General features: G+C 42.2%; 1 protein-coding gene and 1 pseudogene across 2 annotated transcripts in view; one reads left to right on the forward strand and one right to left on the reverse strand.

The window, feature by feature from the left end:
- Positions 1 to 19,275, reverse strand: part of SGCD (sarcoglycan delta) — a 316,705-nt gene that overhangs the window by 101,101 nt on the left and 196,329 nt on the right. For both annotated transcript variants that reach the window (XM_036313037.1, XM_036313036.1), the window contains 2 exons: positions 6,718 to 6,805; positions 300 to 419 (listed from right to left, as the gene is read on the reverse strand). In XM_036313037.1, the coding sequence (XP_036168930.1) occupies positions 300 to 419; positions 6,718 to 6,805 (208 nt within the window). The remainder of the gene's footprint in view (positions 1 to 299; positions 420 to 6,717; positions 6,806 to 19,275) is intronic.
- On the forward strand, positions 12,671 to 13,124 carry LOC118658084 (annotated as a pseudogene).

Genomic DNA, 19,275 nt, shown 5'->3' on the forward strand with positions numbered 1-19,275 from the left:
TGGTTTGGGTTCAAGTAACAGACTTTCCATAAAGATTTTAGAATTGAAGGGCTCCATGCTTGGGATTTATCACCTCACATCTCCATGTTCAGAAAGCATGACTACAAAGAAGCCAAACCAAAACCAACCCACTGAGCATGAACACAAGCCTCTTTTTTCTTTTTTTAGTAGAATTTCAATTCAACATAAAGTGTAAAAGCGAATCCAGGTAATTGGCCTAAATCACTTCTCTAGACACCATTCCACTCTTGCTCTCAAATGGACACAGTAGCATCAGACCAATGAAAATGTTTCCTTACCTAAAACTCGCAATCTCTCAGCTCCGACGACCACTTCATTGTTATCTGCAGAGAAGAGCAATTTTCCAGAAACTGTCTTTACTTCAAACCTTTGGCCGTAGGCTTCTACGGCCTTTGGACCTGGAAGAGAGAGAGGGAGAATACATTAGCCTCATTGCATTCAATTACGAAGAACTTTTCATAGAGCGCATACGTCTGACAAGATTGCATTGGACTCTGATGTCAGTGGATTGGTTTTCAGAAGTCAACCACGAAAATCAGGCTCATGACTTCAGCCATGTCTTGTCAATTACCTTTTATCATATGCTCTCAGGCTCAGATTTTAAAGGCTATCATGTCCTTTTTCCAAACTAATGCCCGAGTGAGATTTCTCTCAGCTTAACCACCAAATTACTTTCACATACTTGTAGATTTCAGCTTGACTACATCAAGGCACAGAAGGCTCACCACCTCATGAAGTAACCAGCTTATCTTTGACCACCTCCAACTGTTGTAAAAGGGGGGCTTTACATTCAGCTGAAATCTGTCCCACTCTGTCCCCTTGACCCACTGGCTGCATCTGACACCAGACAAGTCTGTTTCCTCAGAATATAGATCCTTTCCTGGCAGGAAAGATTATAATATCTTGCAGTGACTTGCCTAGGAAGTTGTTGAAGCTTTTATGCTAGAATTTTATTCCATAAAAGATAAATTTCAGAGGGTTTATCATATAACAACAGAGACTATTCTTGAAGGTGGGACTATGGCAGCATAAAAAGGACAAGGCGCCTGATCCTAAAACACTTATCTTCTGATGGAGACAAGTGCATAAAAGTTGAAACATCCTATATAATAAAAGGCTAATATGCAAATTGTCCCCTCGATCGGGAGTTCAACCGGGAGTTCGACCAGGAGGTGGGGCCGGCAGGCCAACCACCTGCGGCCCCTCCTCCCAGCCCGCTCGGCCAGATCGGCTCTGATAGGGGCAGGCCAGTTAGACCCCAGCAGTGCACAAATTCGTACACTGGGCCTCTAGTTTATAAATAAATAAATAGGGTTTTAGGTACTATGTGAAAAGTAAAACAAGTTAATGTGCTAGAATGCCTAAAAATAAAAAACCCAGGAAGGAGACAATTCAGTCTGCCTGAGTTGGAGCTACCTGAACACGTGAAGTTCATCAGACTAAGCCCAGTGTCATCACCCTCATCAAGTCCAGGTTAGGTCAAAAGAAATTTATTGTTTGGCCTGGAAATTCATACAGAAAAAAAAAATTTTTGGTTAGGGTCGAAAAATCTTATATTTAACAGAATTTTCCAGGAGATTCTGATATAGAATTTTTGCTTCCTTCTCATTATTAATAAAAAGTAGGAGTAAAAGAGTCCTCATGCTTTCCAGACAAAAATGGCCAGGAAAACAGCAGTTGTTGAACAAGCTGGGTTTAGTATTCATTGCTATGAGGGAGACGCACACTCGGGGAAACCACAGGAGACATGTCGATAATAAGGAAGGACTTATATAGTATTTGGCCTTATATTAGGCTATTTAGGGCTGGGTTTAAGGAAGCAAGACTTTGCTTGGAATTAGCTGCTGTCAGGAAGTGGGGGTAATTATATGATTGGTATCTTAATAAGTCTTTTCTAGAGGTAGGGAAGACCAGAGCCATGCCAAATGTGTAATGGATAAAGAAACAACAGTCCTATTAGCTAGGTTAGAGGAATGTTTGGTCATTTCTGTGGTTTGGATAGATGTTTTCATTCTGTCTGAGCTGTCTTTGTTTTGTCTTTATCCTTCCTGGCCACCGAGTGGCCTTGTCTGGTGTTGATGCTCTGTGACAATTATTTATGGTCAAATGGGCAAACCCGAAGGCCTGGCTGAGAGTTCCCGTCCAGCCCCTGGATGTCTGGGGCTGCTTTCCTCTTTGTCAAGGCTATCAGTCTAAGATCAGAAGGCAAGAATTATGTCCCGGCTCATTTTCTGGTAATGTGACTTTCGGCAAATCATTCGCTCTTTCCGAACCTCATTTTCTGCGTCTGTAAAATTGAACTATCACCCTATCCTATCTACCCCATCAGAAGTGCAAAATGATCACATTACACTGCTTATAAAAAGAACTTTGGAGGCAAAAACCACTGTGAAATGTAGGGGATTTTTCCTGTGCTTGTCTCATCTAATGCAGTGGTCATAACACACTCAAAAAATTAATTATGAGACCCTTTAGGGCACTTGCCTCACACACATGATCACATCCACTCAACAGACCTGATCTCTTCCCAGAACATCCACACTAGCCCTCTGATAAAAATAAGGGCATTGGAAAAGCTTCTTAGTGAGTGGGGAACTGAACTAGCAGACCCACAGGACGTGGGCATTGTCTACTCTGACTGCCTCCATGCTGCCGGCGAGAAGAGTGAGTGGCAGGAAGGTTGGGGGCTCTCTCAAGGTCAACAGGTGAATTAGTGGCAGATCTGGGTCTGGAGCTGAGCTTTCATAACTGTTCCACAGTAAAAAAAAAAAAAAAAAAAAAAAAAAAAGGATGTTCACTTGTCCAGGAAGGAGGAGGCTGGAATAAATATGAGGAGCAGATAGAAAAGGAGCTTGTAGAGGATGAGGGGATGTAGAAAGCTGGAGACAAGGACGAGAGAGAGAGAGAGAGAGAGAGAGAGAGAGAGAGAGAGAGAGAGAGAGAGAGAGAGAGAGAGAAAGAGAAAGAGAGAGAGAGAGAGAGAGAGAGAGAGAGAGCCTGAAAGAATAGAGATGTACAGTGAGGGCTTTGGATTAATTGTCCTGGGAGGGCTAAGATGCGGCTGCCTTCTTGGTGACACCCTAACCTTCAGGAGAGTCTGTATTATTTGTCAATGCTTCGGGGTTGTTACATTTTCTTAGGGGGGTGATTGGGGATCAGGAGGTATAGGGGTGCTAATGAATGAATGAATGAATGACCCTGGAATGGGCCCAGGTGAGCCCAGGTTGCCCACTCTAGATCCAAGCAGATGGCAAAGTGGTTGCATCTCTGGGGAACACACACACTTGGACTTTGCCTCCACGAACCTGGGCCTCACATAAGACAGGGCCCCTGAGGAGTTGAGACCACCTGCCTCTGTGTACACTGTGTTTACTCCAAACTTATGAATGGTACCTGTGATGTGCAGGAGAGCGTACTGAAGAGGCAACGGCAGTAATCAGAGAACAGAAAACACAACTAAGTTACTTGCTTTGCAGGGCTTCTCAGAACACAAAATGGAATTTACCAAGGGCCAGAACCATTGGGGTGTATCAAACTCATTAATTGGTAGTTTTAGCCAAAACCTCACAGGATACTGAGGGCTCAGTTGTGCAGACGGTTTGAACTTTTGTCAATTTCATCTGGTGCTGCCAAACCTCCTCAGACATGGTGAGATCTTAAAAAAAAAGACTCTAGGACAGCATTTTTCAACCAGTGTGCCCTGGCACGCTGGTGTGCCACAATAATTTTTAATATCTGTCTATTTAGTCAGGGGCACTGACCTCTTTTCCCTTAGATTGTCAAATAATGACAACTACCAACACAATAATAGTCATCCCATGTGAATGAATCAGCATTATACCAATTGTTTTTGTCAGGTAGGCAAACCATATAATTTTGGTGTACTGTAGAATTTTAGGAACTCGTGTATGTGTGCCATGAGATGGAAAAAGGTTGAAAATTGCTGTTCTAGAGAGAATGCAAATGGTACCAGAGACTGACTACTCAGGAGGTAAGCCCATTGATCCTCTCTAAGGTAGAAAAACCACTGTGTGTAACATGGAACTAATCTCCAGTTAACCCCCTCTGTGCATGGCAGTCTGTGTGTGAAGTGAAGCACCTTTTCCATTCATCTCCTCCACAGGGAGACCTGGGACCCACCAGGATGCATCTGCAGTGGCCCAGGCCACCAATATGGATGCCGGAAAGGCCTGCAGTCTATCCAGTCGAATTTCTTTCCCCAACTCCCTTGATACTGGGTCCCTTCCCTGCTCTGGCGAGATGTTGTGGAAGATTCTCCCACCATTTTATTGTGGCAGGTCCCAGGGTTTCCTGCTAGGACCCACTACTGAGCGGACACTAAAATCAGCAGCGGTCTAAGGCAAAAATCTATTTGTGGTCTAGCCTGGGAACTTAACCATCACTTAAAGCATTGCTTCATCGGAAAAGGGTACCTGAATTGCTAATATTGGAATTTCTTCTGGGCTTTCGGGACATTCCTTAGGTAAACGGGAATTCTTCCCCCCCCCCCCCTAATGTTTTTATTGATTTGAAAGAGATAAAGGGGGGGGGGGAAAGAGAGATAGAAGCATCAATGAGAGAGAAATATCATCAATCATCTGCCTCCTGCATGCCCCCTACTGGGGATCATTGCTTACTGAAGCTGTTTATTTAATTATTTAGCATTGTGACTGTGGGCCAGATGTTCGGTAAGCATCACCAACAATCCACATGCATGCCCCCAACCAGGGCATATGCCCTGACCAGGAATTGAAACATGACCTCTTGGTTTCTAGGTCAACATTCAACCATTGAGCAACACCAGCTAAATGGGAATTCTTGAATCCTCTGGATTGCCGTAGTAAACCTGGCCTCTTGGACGACAGGAGTCATTTGCTCTCAGATAAGCAAACCAGTAAATATAACACACTTTAGAAGAATCTCCTGGTACTCCAACTCTGTGTGCATAAATGTCAATGGAGAAGCCTGAAGGAAAACTTTCGGGGTGGGGTGTGTGTGTAGGAGTGCTTAGAATTATATTTTGAACACATCTGCTATTCCTCTTTAGAAATCATCTTGAAAGGCTCTTCCCAGCTAGTGGTAGAAGGGCTTTTTGCTCATCTCATGCTAACATTAGCTATCTTGTGCTTGGCCTTAAGAGTTAAGGATAGGTGTGTCAGCTCCCAAGAGGGGCTGACTTGGGCAGGAGAGCCAGAAAAACAGAAGACAGGGAAGGAGGGAGGCAAGAGAGATCAGAGAATAGTAGAGGGGAGGGAGGGAGGGAAGGAGGGAAGGAGGTGGGGAAGGAGGAAGAAACAGGGAGAAAAACTGATTCTTTGCCTTTTGCTAAGAAATAGTCATTTGGGCAGTTTCAGCTTCATCAAAACAAAATCTCTCAAGTCAACCAAATCTCCCACTGCGAATAAATGGCAAATGATCAACAGGCTAAATAAGTTCCTTTTGAATGTGGAACTCTGGGAGCTGGAGGTTGGATTTATTCCCCTCCTGGAGGCAATTTTCACACACGCTACTTAAATCATTGCTTACTGAAGCTGTTTATTTAATTATTTAGCATTGTGACTGTGGGCCAGATGTTCGGTAAGCATAGCCAACAATCCGCATGCATGCCCGCCGGAACAAGCTGTTTATGGACTGCTCCTGCCACCCCTGAGTCCTTCACTGGTAGATGGTCCAAGTCACCCACGGGCTGTGGACCCCAGACAGCCATAGGCAGGGCTCCTGTGGGGCAAACAGGGAGGCTCTTTCCCCAGCCCGACTGGGCATCAGGCATCCGTTTCCCTGGGCCACGCGTGTGAGTGGGGCTCCAGATGTTTCAGTCGCAGTAACATTTCATTCAGGGCAGGTGGGCAACTGCTTTCTCAAAATGTCCATCTGTGCACTTTCCTCTCAGCCCGGAGGCCACAAAATGGCATTTTCTGTTTGGACGTATACAATTCCATTCAGACCCCCCCATTTTTCCTTTCCACTGTGAGGTGCTTGCTGGTTTCTGTTTACTACTGCTCGTGACATACCGAGGGGGCACTGGTCATACCACACAGCACGTTACCATGGCCATGAGGCCTCTGTTTATCACCCGAAGCATTACTGTGACCAATCAATCCCTGTTTACATTTCAGGAATATGCAGCTTACTACCCTGGAGGTGCTTTCCACAGCTGTTAGGGGCAGATCTGCTATCTGAAGAGGAGCCACACAAACATATTCAGTGGGGGTACATCTGCATCTTGCAGCTGAGGTAAGGTGAAAGTCAGCGAATCTGGCAAATTCATCTGAATTCAAACTATCATTAAAAATCCCTTTGATACCCCATGAAGTATGGTGAGCACCATTTTGTATACACTGTGCTCTCAACTCATCAACACAGCCAGCTTTCTTCCAGCGCCAAAGCAGAGCTTTTCCATGGTTGAGTACCAGAGGAAGCCCCTGGCTTGTGTTTGGGGGCGATGCTACATGAAAGCCAGTCTATTCCCCCTAAACAAGCATCATTGGATTTGCATGCGGTAAATGTGTCCTTAGGAAGACACTCTACCCTACGGTAGAAGCATGGGGCACACGCTACCTTCCCTTTCTCCACCCTGTAAAACGTGTTAGCAGACACTGCATTATTTAGTTCACATGGTGTACATTCAAGCTTTGGCTCTGCATTTTCTGAGTGCTTAGCATGGACCAGGCGCTGCGAGGTTCTTTCTTCTCTTACCTGTTATCAGCTGAGTTAGCACTTTAGTCTGGTCATTGAGAATGTTCACTGTCACGTTTCTGGCTGATTTGAAGTACAGGGCATTACCCTGTAATAAGAAAAGAGGAGAAATGCATGAAAATGAGAGCAGCTTTCTAAACAAAACACTATCATCTCAACTCCTGAAAAGGCTGCACTGATTTTAGCCAAGTTCTAATTGATGTCTTTATTTAAAAACATCAAGTGTTTAATGATCCCCACGTGTGATAATTCATTGGCATTCATCCAAAATGAATTCCCTCTAAAGAAATACACAGATATACACTCAACATAGATTCCCCCCCTCCACTCCCCCCCACACACATGGTTGAGTCCGACAAGTGGGCTACATAGAGCCCCCCTTTGGTGTTAGTTAGCGTTGGTACATGGGATGGTAAAGAATGACTGATAACGTCCAACTCTCATCTTTCCTAGTTTATAATTTGTCCAAAGGAACCATGCAGAGTCAATAGAGACCAGAAAGCTTGTGTAAAATAGCCAATATCTGCCCTGCTGATGTCCACCATCTGTGAGAATCCACAAAGACTGAGGTTGCTTAGTGGAGATTTTTGCCACCCAGATGCACAAAACCCAGAGACCTGTTTCCTTCCTTCTCTTGTTTCCAAGTTTCTTTTCCTTCAGGCATTCTGTGCTTTCCCCCAATTCCCTCCTTTATCAAAAAGATCACCCAACTCCTCTTTACACCATCGTAGACATTGCTGAGGATGACTCAGAACAGGGGTTGGCAGACTTTTTCTGCACAGGGTCTGATGGTAAACAGTTTAGGCTTTGTGGGATGTACAGTCTCTGTGGTAACTACTCAACTGCTAACTGTTGTTTTGCTGCAAAACAGCCACAGACACATTTTGCCAGACAAATGGGTATGGCTGCATTCCCATAAAATTTTATTCATCAACAATGACATCTGAATTTCATATAATTTAAAATTTCAAATTTATGTGATCTTACTGTGTCATAAAGTATTTTTCTTCTTTTTCCTCACCAATCATCGAAAAATGTAAAAATTAGATTGCCAGAGGGAAAGGGAGGTAGGGGGAGGTAGGAGAGGGTTAAAGAGGGATAAATGATGAGGAAAGGAGACTTGGCTTGGGGTGGTGATCATACAATACAATGTACAGATGATGTATTATAGAATTGTACCCCTGAAACCTATATAATTGTATTTTTACTATTTCTTTAATCCTCACCCGATAATATGTTTATAATTTTTAGAGAGAGGAAGGGAGACAGAGAAACATCAATGTGCGAAAGAAACATTGATAGCTTGCCTCTTGTATGTTCCCTGACCGGGAATCAAACCTGCAACCTAGATATGTGCCCTGACCTGGAATGGAACCAGCAATCCTTTGGCGTACGGTATGATGCTCCAACCAACTAAGACACCTGGCCAAGGCAGTATATAATTTTATTGACCAATGTCACCCCAATGAATCCAATTAAAGAAAGAAAAAATATATAAAAATTATTCCATATGAGAATGGGCAGAGAGTTGGATTTAGCCCACACGCCATAGTTTGCCTCTGGCTTAGTGTTCTCCCTAACCTGGAGTAAATTAAAGCCATAACTAAAGGATGAATCCCTGACAGAACATGTCAGTAATCAGATAGCTGTTATTAGAAAAAAGAATGTGGGTATTCTTGTCTTTCTAAACCTTTGTTACCACATGGCATACATGTGCCTGAAATTCAACAATCCCAGTATCCACTGAGTCCCAGACTTAGGAAGAAAAATCACTGTCCTAAGAGTTGGGAGGGAACTGAAGACAGGCAAGACTTGGTCTTTACTTTTAAAGTCAATGAGATGGGCACCCATATGACACCAGGCAGAGAACAGTAGGGTGATTAGGGAGTTACAAACAAAGTGTGGGGAACTTTCCTGAAGAGTAAGATTATTTGTGAAGCTGTGGAGTGGGAAGCAAAGGAAATGAGAATGCTTGAGCTGAGCTTTGAAAAGAACATAGATATGGTTTTATGAAAATGAAATGCAAAAAGGAGGTCATGGAGGTAGGAAGGATGTGGGCTGATTGTCTGGTGTCTTTTCCTTCTGAAACTGGTGGGTGTAGGACCGTATCAGTGAGCCCAGCCTACTGCCTGCATAAGGCAGGGCTATCTTGACAGGCAGCCCACACCCAGGCCTGAGGTGGTTCCACAGGTGAATGAGGGGATGAGGTGGCCAATGCCAAGGCAGTTTTCCATAGACAAATAGTCTAGAGTTAAGGTCTCTCTCAGCCAAGGTCAACTGATAAAATGGGTAACCAGTGTCCGTGACCCACTCAGGCCCTGAGTATCCAGTAGCCTTGTGTGAGAGCTGTTTTCCTAGTGTTGGGGGGACAGATGATGACCTCTGCCACATCAGGGCCATCACAGATTCACCATAATCTCCCACAGTGCCTTCAAATTCACATTTTGCCAGATGAAAAGCTTTGTTTTGTTTGTTTTTAAATTAGATCAGAGTAGAAGAAATACATTAAATCTAATATTGACATAGGTTTTCTTCTGTCCATTAGAAGACAACAATCAGCCAGAAATAGTTCCTTTGGCATTGCTTCCGCAGTGCTTAGTGATTGTACTTACAACTTAAAAACAATGTAAGAAATGTGAGAATTCAGAGCTTGGAACCTGAACAGGAGGTTATATGTGTCAAGAAATTCTGTTTTGTTTTGTTTTTGTTATGGGGTGAGGCCACAACATTAGTAACAAAGAAACAGAATTTCTGGAGGATGAGGCCCAGAAATCAGGATTTTAAAAAGACTCCCAGGTGATTCTAATGTGCAGCCAAGGTTGAGAACCACTGTAGAGTCAACAACATGATGCCACAGAGAGAAGAGCAACCTGGAATCAGAGGACTGGATGGACAGCATCACCATAACCAGTGTGGAGCCTTGAGAAAATGACTTACTGTTTTGTGGCTTATTCTATGCATTCTCCACCATCAACAAACTCATGGCCCACGCAACTGAGCACTCACTCTGTGCCATGTGAGCAGGAGAAACCTAGCATCAGCCCATCCCACTTCTAATCTCTACCATTTCCTAGTTGGGTGACTTTGGGCATGTAACTTAATTGTCCCAAGCCCCAATTTGTTGTGGCCCTAATCATGCTTCTATGTGATCTATTGATTTATCAACTTTAGACATTATCCCACTGAATTTCAGCAATGGTATGGATTCTTCCTTACAACTTCAGCTAAATCAATATTCAGAACCAACATTATTATGATTGTGTGACATCCTTTTCCTTACTTGCACATGTTTCTTTTCCTGAAGTGAATAAATGTTAAGCATTTTGTATACACTAAGTACCTAGAACATGTTATATACTATCCTAGGCCCTGTAGAATGGAAAAGATATGACCTTTATCTTTGAGAAGCTCCTTGCCCAGGGGGAAACTAAGTCAATGCAAAGTTACCATAACAACAACATGATATCACTTCAATTGATATCTATGCTTTCCTGATATGAACGGTACATACTTCAATATTTGTCCTTGATGGCAGCTATATCACCACAGTCTGTTCTGAAAATCCTAGATGGTGGTCTATTTGCCTTGCTCTCTGAGGAGCTAGCCACCTGATCTGGGAATTGAGATAGACGGAGAAAACCACAAGATAGCGCATAAACAACTTCTACACTCAGGGAAGGCTTTCAACTCTCAGTGCAAAGGAAGTTCAGAGAAGAAAGGGATCAGTGTGATGAGAATCCTGAGGGTCTTCCCAGAGGAGAGATTGGCTGGCTTTCATCTTTTCAGGGTGGTTCACAATAGCATAGTTTCCATCTAATGTTAACTTGGATAACAAGGGAGGCTGAGGCTGGCTTTGTGGAGTGAAGGTTCAAAGTGTAAGCTGTGGAGCCACACAGACCTGGGCTGGAATCACAACTCCATGTTTAACTGTGTGGCTGTGTGTAAATCATTTACATTCTTTGAGCCTCAGTTTCTACATTTATGAAATGAAGTTAAAGGTTACCTAATGGTGTTGACATGAGAACAAAGAAAGACAATGTATGTCAAGTGCCAAGCACAGGGGTGACCAAAATATTTTATAAACTATAGCAAAGGAACAAACGAAACATACATTAGGAGGGCTCCTCAGAAAGTAGCTGATTCTAGGACTGGGGCAGGAAATTTAAAAGATGATCCTGTAGCATCTTTTAGTGCCAGAAAGGAAGACAGTGCTTAGAAAACAAAGAAACTGACACAAAACACCCCACAATTATGAGAGGATGTCAAAGAGACACAGGAGACAACAGAAAGAGCTCCCAATGCTGGAACAATTTGAACAGCAAAATAAATAATGTAGTATTGAATTATAACCCAAATCATAAAGTAAATATCCACAAGCTCATCCTGATATAAATTATTGATTAGATAAATAAGTGGGAGAGAATAAACACATCTCCCATGGGGAAGAATTCCTAACAATTTTCATAGTTAACTCCCCACTTCTTAAAAGTGGGCTGCACATAATAACTTCCTTTCAAAGAGTACAGTGTGGAAAGGGGGATGATAACTTCACAACAGAAAAATCTGACAAACACTGGCTCAGCCAGGTCATCAAGGTCAACATCAACAGTGATAATCATGTTAATAGTATGAACCCTTGGTACACATAGGTGCAGAAAATGACACTTTCCCTCTGTGGGCCTCTTCTTCAAAACCCATAACCCCATCTAATAATGAGAAAAAAATCAAACAAGTCTCAATGGAGGGTCCTTTTGTAAAATACCCGACCAGTACTCCTCGAAGTTGGTCAGGTCATCAAATCAAGGAAAATCTGAGAAACTGTCACCATCAAAAAGAACCTTAACAAACATAACAATTCAATATAATGTATCAGCCTGGATGAGATCCTTGGACACAAAAAGGATGTTAGGGCCCTGGCCAGTGTGGCTCAGCTGAGTGGAGTGTTGCCCCATAAATCAAAAGGTGGTAGGTGCAATTCCTGGTCAGGGCACATACCAAAGTTTTAGGTTGGATCCTAAGTCAGGGTGAGTATGGGAGGCAACCAATCAATGTTTCTCTCTCACATCGATGTTTCTCTCTCTTCTCTCCCTCTCCCTTCCTCTCTCTCTGAAATCAATAAAAAAATATGAATATATCCTCTGGTGAAGATTTTTTTTTAAAAGCACATTAGGTAAAAACTAATAAAATCTGAATAAAGAATGGACTTCATTACTAATAATGCATCAATTGGTTCACTAAAATTGTGACAAAAAAAGCATGGTACCATACTAATGTTAGATATTAATAATAGGGGAGACGGGGTGTGAGGTTTTTAAGAACACTATGCACTGTCTTTACAACTTTTCTGTACACATATATAAAACTATTATAAAATAAAAAATTTTGCGGGGGGAGAGCTATATTAGGATGTCAAATTCTAAGATGTAGAACTCCAGAAAGAGACTTCAGAAAGACACCCTTCTCTGAGTAGTCAGGAAGCTTACTACATCATCGGCATGTGATTTCCCATTGGGGTTGATCATGTTATTAGAAAATTTTCCCTTAAACAAATTTATTTCCATGGGAGTTTGTCTTTAGGAATACTAAAATAAACAACAGCATATGGGCCTCTCTGCCCAGGGCTCTCTATACACTGTCATTTTCCCCTAATCAGCTTACAGAAAACAGGGTGATCAGAAGTTACCAGCTTCTCTGCAGTAAGTATCATAATGTATTGGCTACAGTGATCACTGTTCACTAACTAATACTAACTCTTGATATAACCAGGAAAAAATTTACACAAACTTAGATTTGTCATTAAAATCATCCTGAAAGGTAGTTTGTAAGTTTATTTTCAGCAAGCATCAACTGTGTCTATTATTATCATTTCGAATAGGATGCTTTTGTCTTTCAAAAGCATGACAACAGCCCCCACCTCCTCACCCCTTGCTTGGGCCTCCTGCCTCAGGTAACCATGTGCAACCGAAAGGTGGTGATCAAAAATGCCGATATGTCGGAGGAGATGCAACAGGACTCCGTGGAATGTGCTACTCAGGCGTTGGAGAAATATAACATAGAAAAGGACATTGCAGCCCATATTTAGAAGGAGTTTGACAAGAAGTACAACCCCACCTGGCACTGCATCGTGGGGAGGAACTTCGGTAGTTACGTGACACATGAAACCAAACACTTCATCTACTTCTATCTGGGCCAGGTGGCCATTCTTCTGTTCAAATCGGGTTAAAAGCATGGAGTGTACTACACACCCAATGATCCATCCAAAAATAAGGATTGCAGCCTAAATTCCAAATACCAGAGACTGAAATCTTCAGCCTTGCCTAAAGGAACACCTTGATCTTGAACCTTTATTGTGTTGTTTTGTACAGGGTATTCGCTGTACTCATTTGTTGTGGTTATAAAACAATTAGCAAAGAAAAAACAAAGCATGACAACAATACTAGAATGATCATTTCTCTTTTACTTTGGAGTATTTTTATATAATGATGCTTGGGTGGATTCCTATTCTTTGAAAAAGTTTTCCAGTTGAGAATAATAAAGCTACACTGTGAAGCACTCAGAGTAAGCTGGGAACGGGTCCAGGTTTTCCATCGTAGCATTCCGGCTCAGTTACTCTCTGCACTGTGCCCAAATTTGGGTACATTTAGGTCTCTCTCAATACTGAACTGAGTTGAGCTGCTCTGTTTAATGATTCTTTAAGGGTTGTCATGTTAGCATGACACTGGAGGGGGACTGTCAGCTTTGCTAGTTCCTGGCACCTTCTTGGCACCCACTAGGCTGTCAATAAATATTTGCTGAATATCTGAATGCTCAGATCACATTAAAAGTCACCAGAGAGAGTTGTCCAGAGAAGAAGTAATTAAATGAAGGTTGACATCGGCTGTCAAAGAGAGCTTTCAAAAGGCAAACCTTTAAGGATGGCTGCTGTGAAGATCTAAATATAGAAAGCCGAGTGTGGCGGGAGGAGTACATAATCCACAAATATTTGTTTACCACAAATGGAGTGTGAGGAACTGTGGGTGATGCAAATGAGAGTTGAGATGTTGAGCCTGTAGATGACAAGGAGAAGCAGGGGCACAAACCATTACCCCAAATTCTTCCTGACATGATTACATTATGCCTGGAATCTTCCCTGGGCTTGTAGCACCCATCTGGCATGTGGCATGGAGTATGTCCTCTTTCAACAACCTCTTATCAGTTCATTCCATTAACACCTTCAAGGTATCTTCTAGGCCAGTGATGGCGAACCTTTTGAGCTCGGCGTGTCAGCATTTTGAAAAACCCTAACTTAACTCTGGTGCCGTGTCACATAGAGAAATTTTTTGATATTTGCAACCATAGTAAAACAAAGAATTATATTTTTGATATTTATTTTATATATTTAAATGCCATTTAACAAAGAAAAATCAATACAAAAAAATGAGTTTGCATGTCAGAGGTTCATCATCACTGTTCTAGGCAGAAAGCAGTGGGCCAAGCCCCAAGCAGGTGGCCTCTGCTCCCCTAGAGCTTGCAGCCTAGTTGATGACCTTACCAACTTTGAGGAGTAACCGGTCGGGTAGTTTACAAAAGGACCCTCAGTTAAGACTTGTGTTTCTATCTTCTCATTATTAGATGGGGGTTATGTGATCGAGACTAAATTGAGTTCCGTCAAGGATTACATAATTGCAATGAGTGCAACGAATGCCAGGTAAGGTGAAACAAGAGCACATACAGGGAAACCTACCGTACTGAGGGCCAGCAGGGAAGGCCTTTCCAAGGGAGAGACATTTGTGCTGCAATCACAGGGATGAGTGGGAATTAGCTGAACAAAGAACTTTTCAGACAGAGCAAAAGACACTGTACTGGCCCTGAGGGGGGAGGGAGCTTGGTATATTTCAGGGACGCAGAGAGAGGCCAGTGTGGTTGGAGCATGGCTGCATGAGGATTGGAAGGTGGGAGTGAAACCAGAGCCATTTAAAAACAGGTAAAACAAGCCATGTAGGTAACTTTCAGAAGTGAACATTGGAATATCTGTAGTTTAGCAGACATTGATTCGCTTTTTAAAACTGAGTCTATGCAGATTTTATTTTAAAATAAAGTCTGAATAGAACACCCCAAAAATAGTTATTTGATTCATGTATTTTGGTCAATGGGCATGTGTGGGACCGTAATGATGGACAACAGGTCTATGATATAAGTTGAAAGGGAATAATTCGAGTCTGGCAGGTTTTTTTCACTAATTATTGAAATTGAAATGACTTTCAATTATAATTAATTTTATACACTCTTTGAAGAACTATCGAATTGCATTTCCTTAGGTTAATATTTGAACAAATCTATTACTTATTGTGGAAAGTAAAATTTTCACAAAACCTAAATGCAACCCTAAACGTGAACTGCTGTGCAAACAAGATGGTTAGCATAATTTAGGACAAGTGCAACATAACAAATGAGATAAAAATGTACAGTGGGAAACATTCCGCATTTATGATTGTACGGAAGAAAAGTCAACAGACATTTCAATTTTGTAAACTGAGAGACTCTCCTGCTCATACAGACAAACCAATGGCTGAGTCTCTGAACCAAGCATATCAAACTCACGGCTGGTGGGCCACATGCCTTCAGATCTCTCACTTTATGGTCTAGCTAGCAGCACGAACGAGGCTTTCTATTTTTAAGTTTCTACTTGATGATAAAATCATGCCATTTCTAAAATTCAAACAGTTAAGTCAATGTGGTAGAAGATTCTTCAAATGTGTTTTGATTCATCAACAGGATGAATGGATAGATCAAATGTGGTATATGTACATACAATGAAATATTATTCCACCTGAAAAAGGAAGTGAATTCTGACACATGCTGCCAAATGGATGAGCCTTGAGGATATTATGTTAAATGCAATAAGCCAGTCACAAAACGACAAATACTAAGAGTTTCCACTTAGATGAGATTCCTAAGAGAAGTCAAATGCACAGACAGAAAGTAGAACGGTGGCTGCCAGGGAATGAGGGGAAGAGGGATAGGGAGTTAGTGTTTCATGGGTACAGTTTCAGTTTTGCAAAATGAAAAGACTTTGAAGATGGATGGTGGTTGTACAACAATGTGAGTGCGCTGAATGCCACTGAACTGTACACTTAAAAATGGTTTATGTGTATTTTACCACAATTAAATTGTTTTCAATGCATGGCAACCTTTAGAGAGCACGAAAAAGGTGTTTTTATGTAACTCCTTGCTCCTTGCTTTTCCGTACTTTTCAGTAAATCAATTCTCCAGCCAACCAACACACCAGCATCGTAAAGGACGAATTCTCCTACCATTAAGCATCACACTCAACTTCCTCATTCTTGGATAATAATTCCAGACAGAAAAGATACTGAATGTGGCAAATCTCTCTCTGATTTAACCTGAAACACTTAAGGGAGTGAGGTGAGAACAGTCTTCACACTGCACAGACCACCCTTGTGGCGTAGCTCCTGGTCAGAGTGGCTGAGCTTGCCTATCAGCTCCTCCACTCAGAGAAGTGAGTCCTGGGTATGTGGTTTGATCTCTTTATCGCTCAGATTCATTATCTGCAGAAAGTGTTAATAATTAAACTGACCTCGTAGGGAATGGGCACTTTGCACAGTGCCCCTTTCAGAGTAAATGGTAATAATTGTCTATAATCACCATCTCCCTCTTGTTAATAACTCTCTTAAGTTAATTAGCGGAATATTGTTACTACAATTCAAGAAATGAAGGGTGAGGGAAAAGAGGGACCTTTTGCATTATATTCAGGATCTGATCCTTCTGAGACCCCCTGGCTCAGACCGCTCTCACCTATCACCTGGATTTCTGAACAACCTCTGTCTGCTCTCCTTGTTTTTATCCTTGCCTCCCTCTCCTCACTCCCTGCACCACTATCATCCTAAAATAGCAACCTGAGTGGTTCTTTTGGAAATATTAAGTCAGATAACATACTTTCTTTGATCAAAATCTTTCAATGCCTCCGCCCTTTTCCTCAAAGTAAAAGTGAAAACCTTTACAATGGCCTGCAAGGTACTACAATGGTTTGGTCCCTATCCCGTCTGACCTCATCTACACCTGCTGGCCCTCTGGTTACTCTGCTTCAGCCATACTGGCCTCCTTGTTGGTCCTCAACATGACAAGCATGGTCCTGCCTCAGGAACTCTGCACTTCAGCCAGGAACCCTCTTCCAATATATAATCTCATGGCTACTTTCCTCATCTCCCTCATGTCATTGCTCAAATGGCAACTTCTACAGAGGCCTACCTTGACCCCCCTACTTAATTCTACAACCTGATTATTTCTACCTTCAGGGAAACAGATGGCACTGACCCTTATCCAATAGGAACAGCTCTGATCTGTGTTTCTAACTCATCAAAACTAAGTCTCCCACGTCTGAAAAGTCAGAAAAAACTTTCCCAAGAGTTTCACTGCTTTGTTCATTGGACTAACATGAGGCTGGAGAAATTTCTGCCAGTCTCTTGCTACCGAGTGTTGGTTAATTCCTTTCAAATGAAGAACCATTCTTTATGTGTAACATGTACTAAGGCAGGGATAAATGTTTCTATCACCAGCTGCAAAAAAAAAAGGGCCTGAAAGAATCCCAGAAGAATCTCCAGAAGCCAGCAGCTATCTACTGTGACTTCATATTTGCAGAGGGGAAAACAGAGGGCCAGAGCTGGCAAATGACTTCCACAAGAACCACAACGTAGAAGAATCAAATCTTGTCAACACGAGCTCTGTACTCCGTATGCAGGTGGGAGTAATAGAATGGAATGTCTCTGCACATTTTCTTCAATTCCGTCTTATCCTTCATTAAGACTGGCCTTCCCTGCATGGGTGTTTCTCTCCCCCACTCCCCTGGAGTAAATTCTAATTAATGAGATTGTTACTGAAACTCAATGGCTAATAAATAATGGCAACGGCAGCAATTATTACACTACGTGCCAGAGTAAGAACTTTACATGCATTGGACCATTTCAACCTAATAACAGTCTCATTAATTATAAACATTTTTATCCCTCATCGTTTCTTCAGTTGGGAAAACTAACGAGTAAGGATGTAAATGGACTCATCTGAGTTCACCCAGAGAACCACAGGCAGAAGACAGACTTGAGCTGGTCAGGAGTTTGTCTATTGCCAAAGCCAATGTTCATAATCGCTTTAATACATCATGCTGTTTGTAATTAAATTTTCTTCAGTTCATTTCATTTGTCTGAAACATAGAGGATGGGGGAAAATACAAAGTAGTATCTCAAACTCTGACAATTTTCCAGTATTAACTTACTAATGGGTTGTAAATTCCTTCCACATCTGAATTTTAAGCTTTCTTTTTCTATTATAAAGTCTTCCAGTTTTATGGATTCCATGAGCCTCCTTCTTTGTGGCATGAATACAACCCACACTTGACTTAATGCCAGCACCATGTGGAGACTCATGTCAGTGCTTAGCAGCATTTCTGGGTGTAACCCACGTAACTTTTGAGAAACTGAAGGACTTCTGTCCCAAGTTTCCCTCTTGAACTAGCTGAAGCAACATTATTTAAATTTATTTACATTCCAATGAGAAGAAAGGCTTTTCCCTTCCAAAGGGCTTTTGCTACTGCTCTGAAGCTGAGAAACTGGGGGAGAAAACAGTTCTGGTGGAAGGAAGAAAAATTACATTTCAGCATGTTTGCTTCTATTAAGAGATGTAAAAGGAAACTGTTACATCTGGCTCCATTTCCTTGCCAAATTCTTTAATTGTTTTGTAATTTGAGGAAAAAAACCAAAGGTGATGAAAGAAAACTGATAGAAATAACTAACCATAAGTAAAACAAGCCCAAAATAGAATCCTAACTCCATTATCATGGCAATGCATATTTATATTTCTAACCTCTGACCCCTGTTACCACTGAAGGCTTTTTATGTAAACTTCTGATATTGAGGGGAAAATATAAAGAGATCCTTAATTTTTACTCCCTAGAGCCGATAAATGTCATTAGGCAGAAACTGACACAACGTTATAATAATGCAGAGTTCATGATGGAAAACCTCCTGGTTTGAGAGATTCAGGGCATACTTTGAAAATACAAATGTTTCTAGGGCTTGAAGCTAAAACTAAGACCAACCCTCATCTTCCTTCCACTAAAAAGAGGCCCCCCACCTTAACACATTCCTACTCTGGATAAGTCAACAACAAATCTAGCTGGCCTCTTTTACCCCCATTTCAAAGCTAATGCATATTGAGTTCTACTATATACCAGGCATAATATAATATAATCCTATATAATAAGAGAGATAAGATCATGAATCAGCAGGAGGGTGGGCCAGCGAGGTACAAGGGGGCTGCAGGGAGCTACAGGAGGGGGCAGGGCAGCAAGCTATGAGGGGGGGAAAGGGGCAGGGGGCGGGGAGAGCTACAGGAGGGTGGCCGCGACCTACTGGCTATAAGCAGGCGGCAGAGAGCTACAGGACAGGGCAGGGCAGCAAGCAAGCAGGAGGCGGAGAGCTACAGGCAAGGACAGGGCAACAAGCTATTGAGGGCGGGGGGACGGGGGAACTACAGAAGGGCAGGGCAGCAAGCTATGAAGGGGAT

The sequence above is a fragment of the Myotis myotis genome, unplaced genomic scaffold, assembly GCF_014108235.1.
Source record: "Myotis myotis isolate mMyoMyo1 unplaced genomic scaffold, mMyoMyo1.p scaffold_m19_p_6, whole genome shotgun sequence".
NCBI classification, from domain to species: domain Eukaryota; kingdom Metazoa; phylum Chordata; class Mammalia; order Chiroptera; family Vespertilionidae; genus Myotis; species Myotis myotis.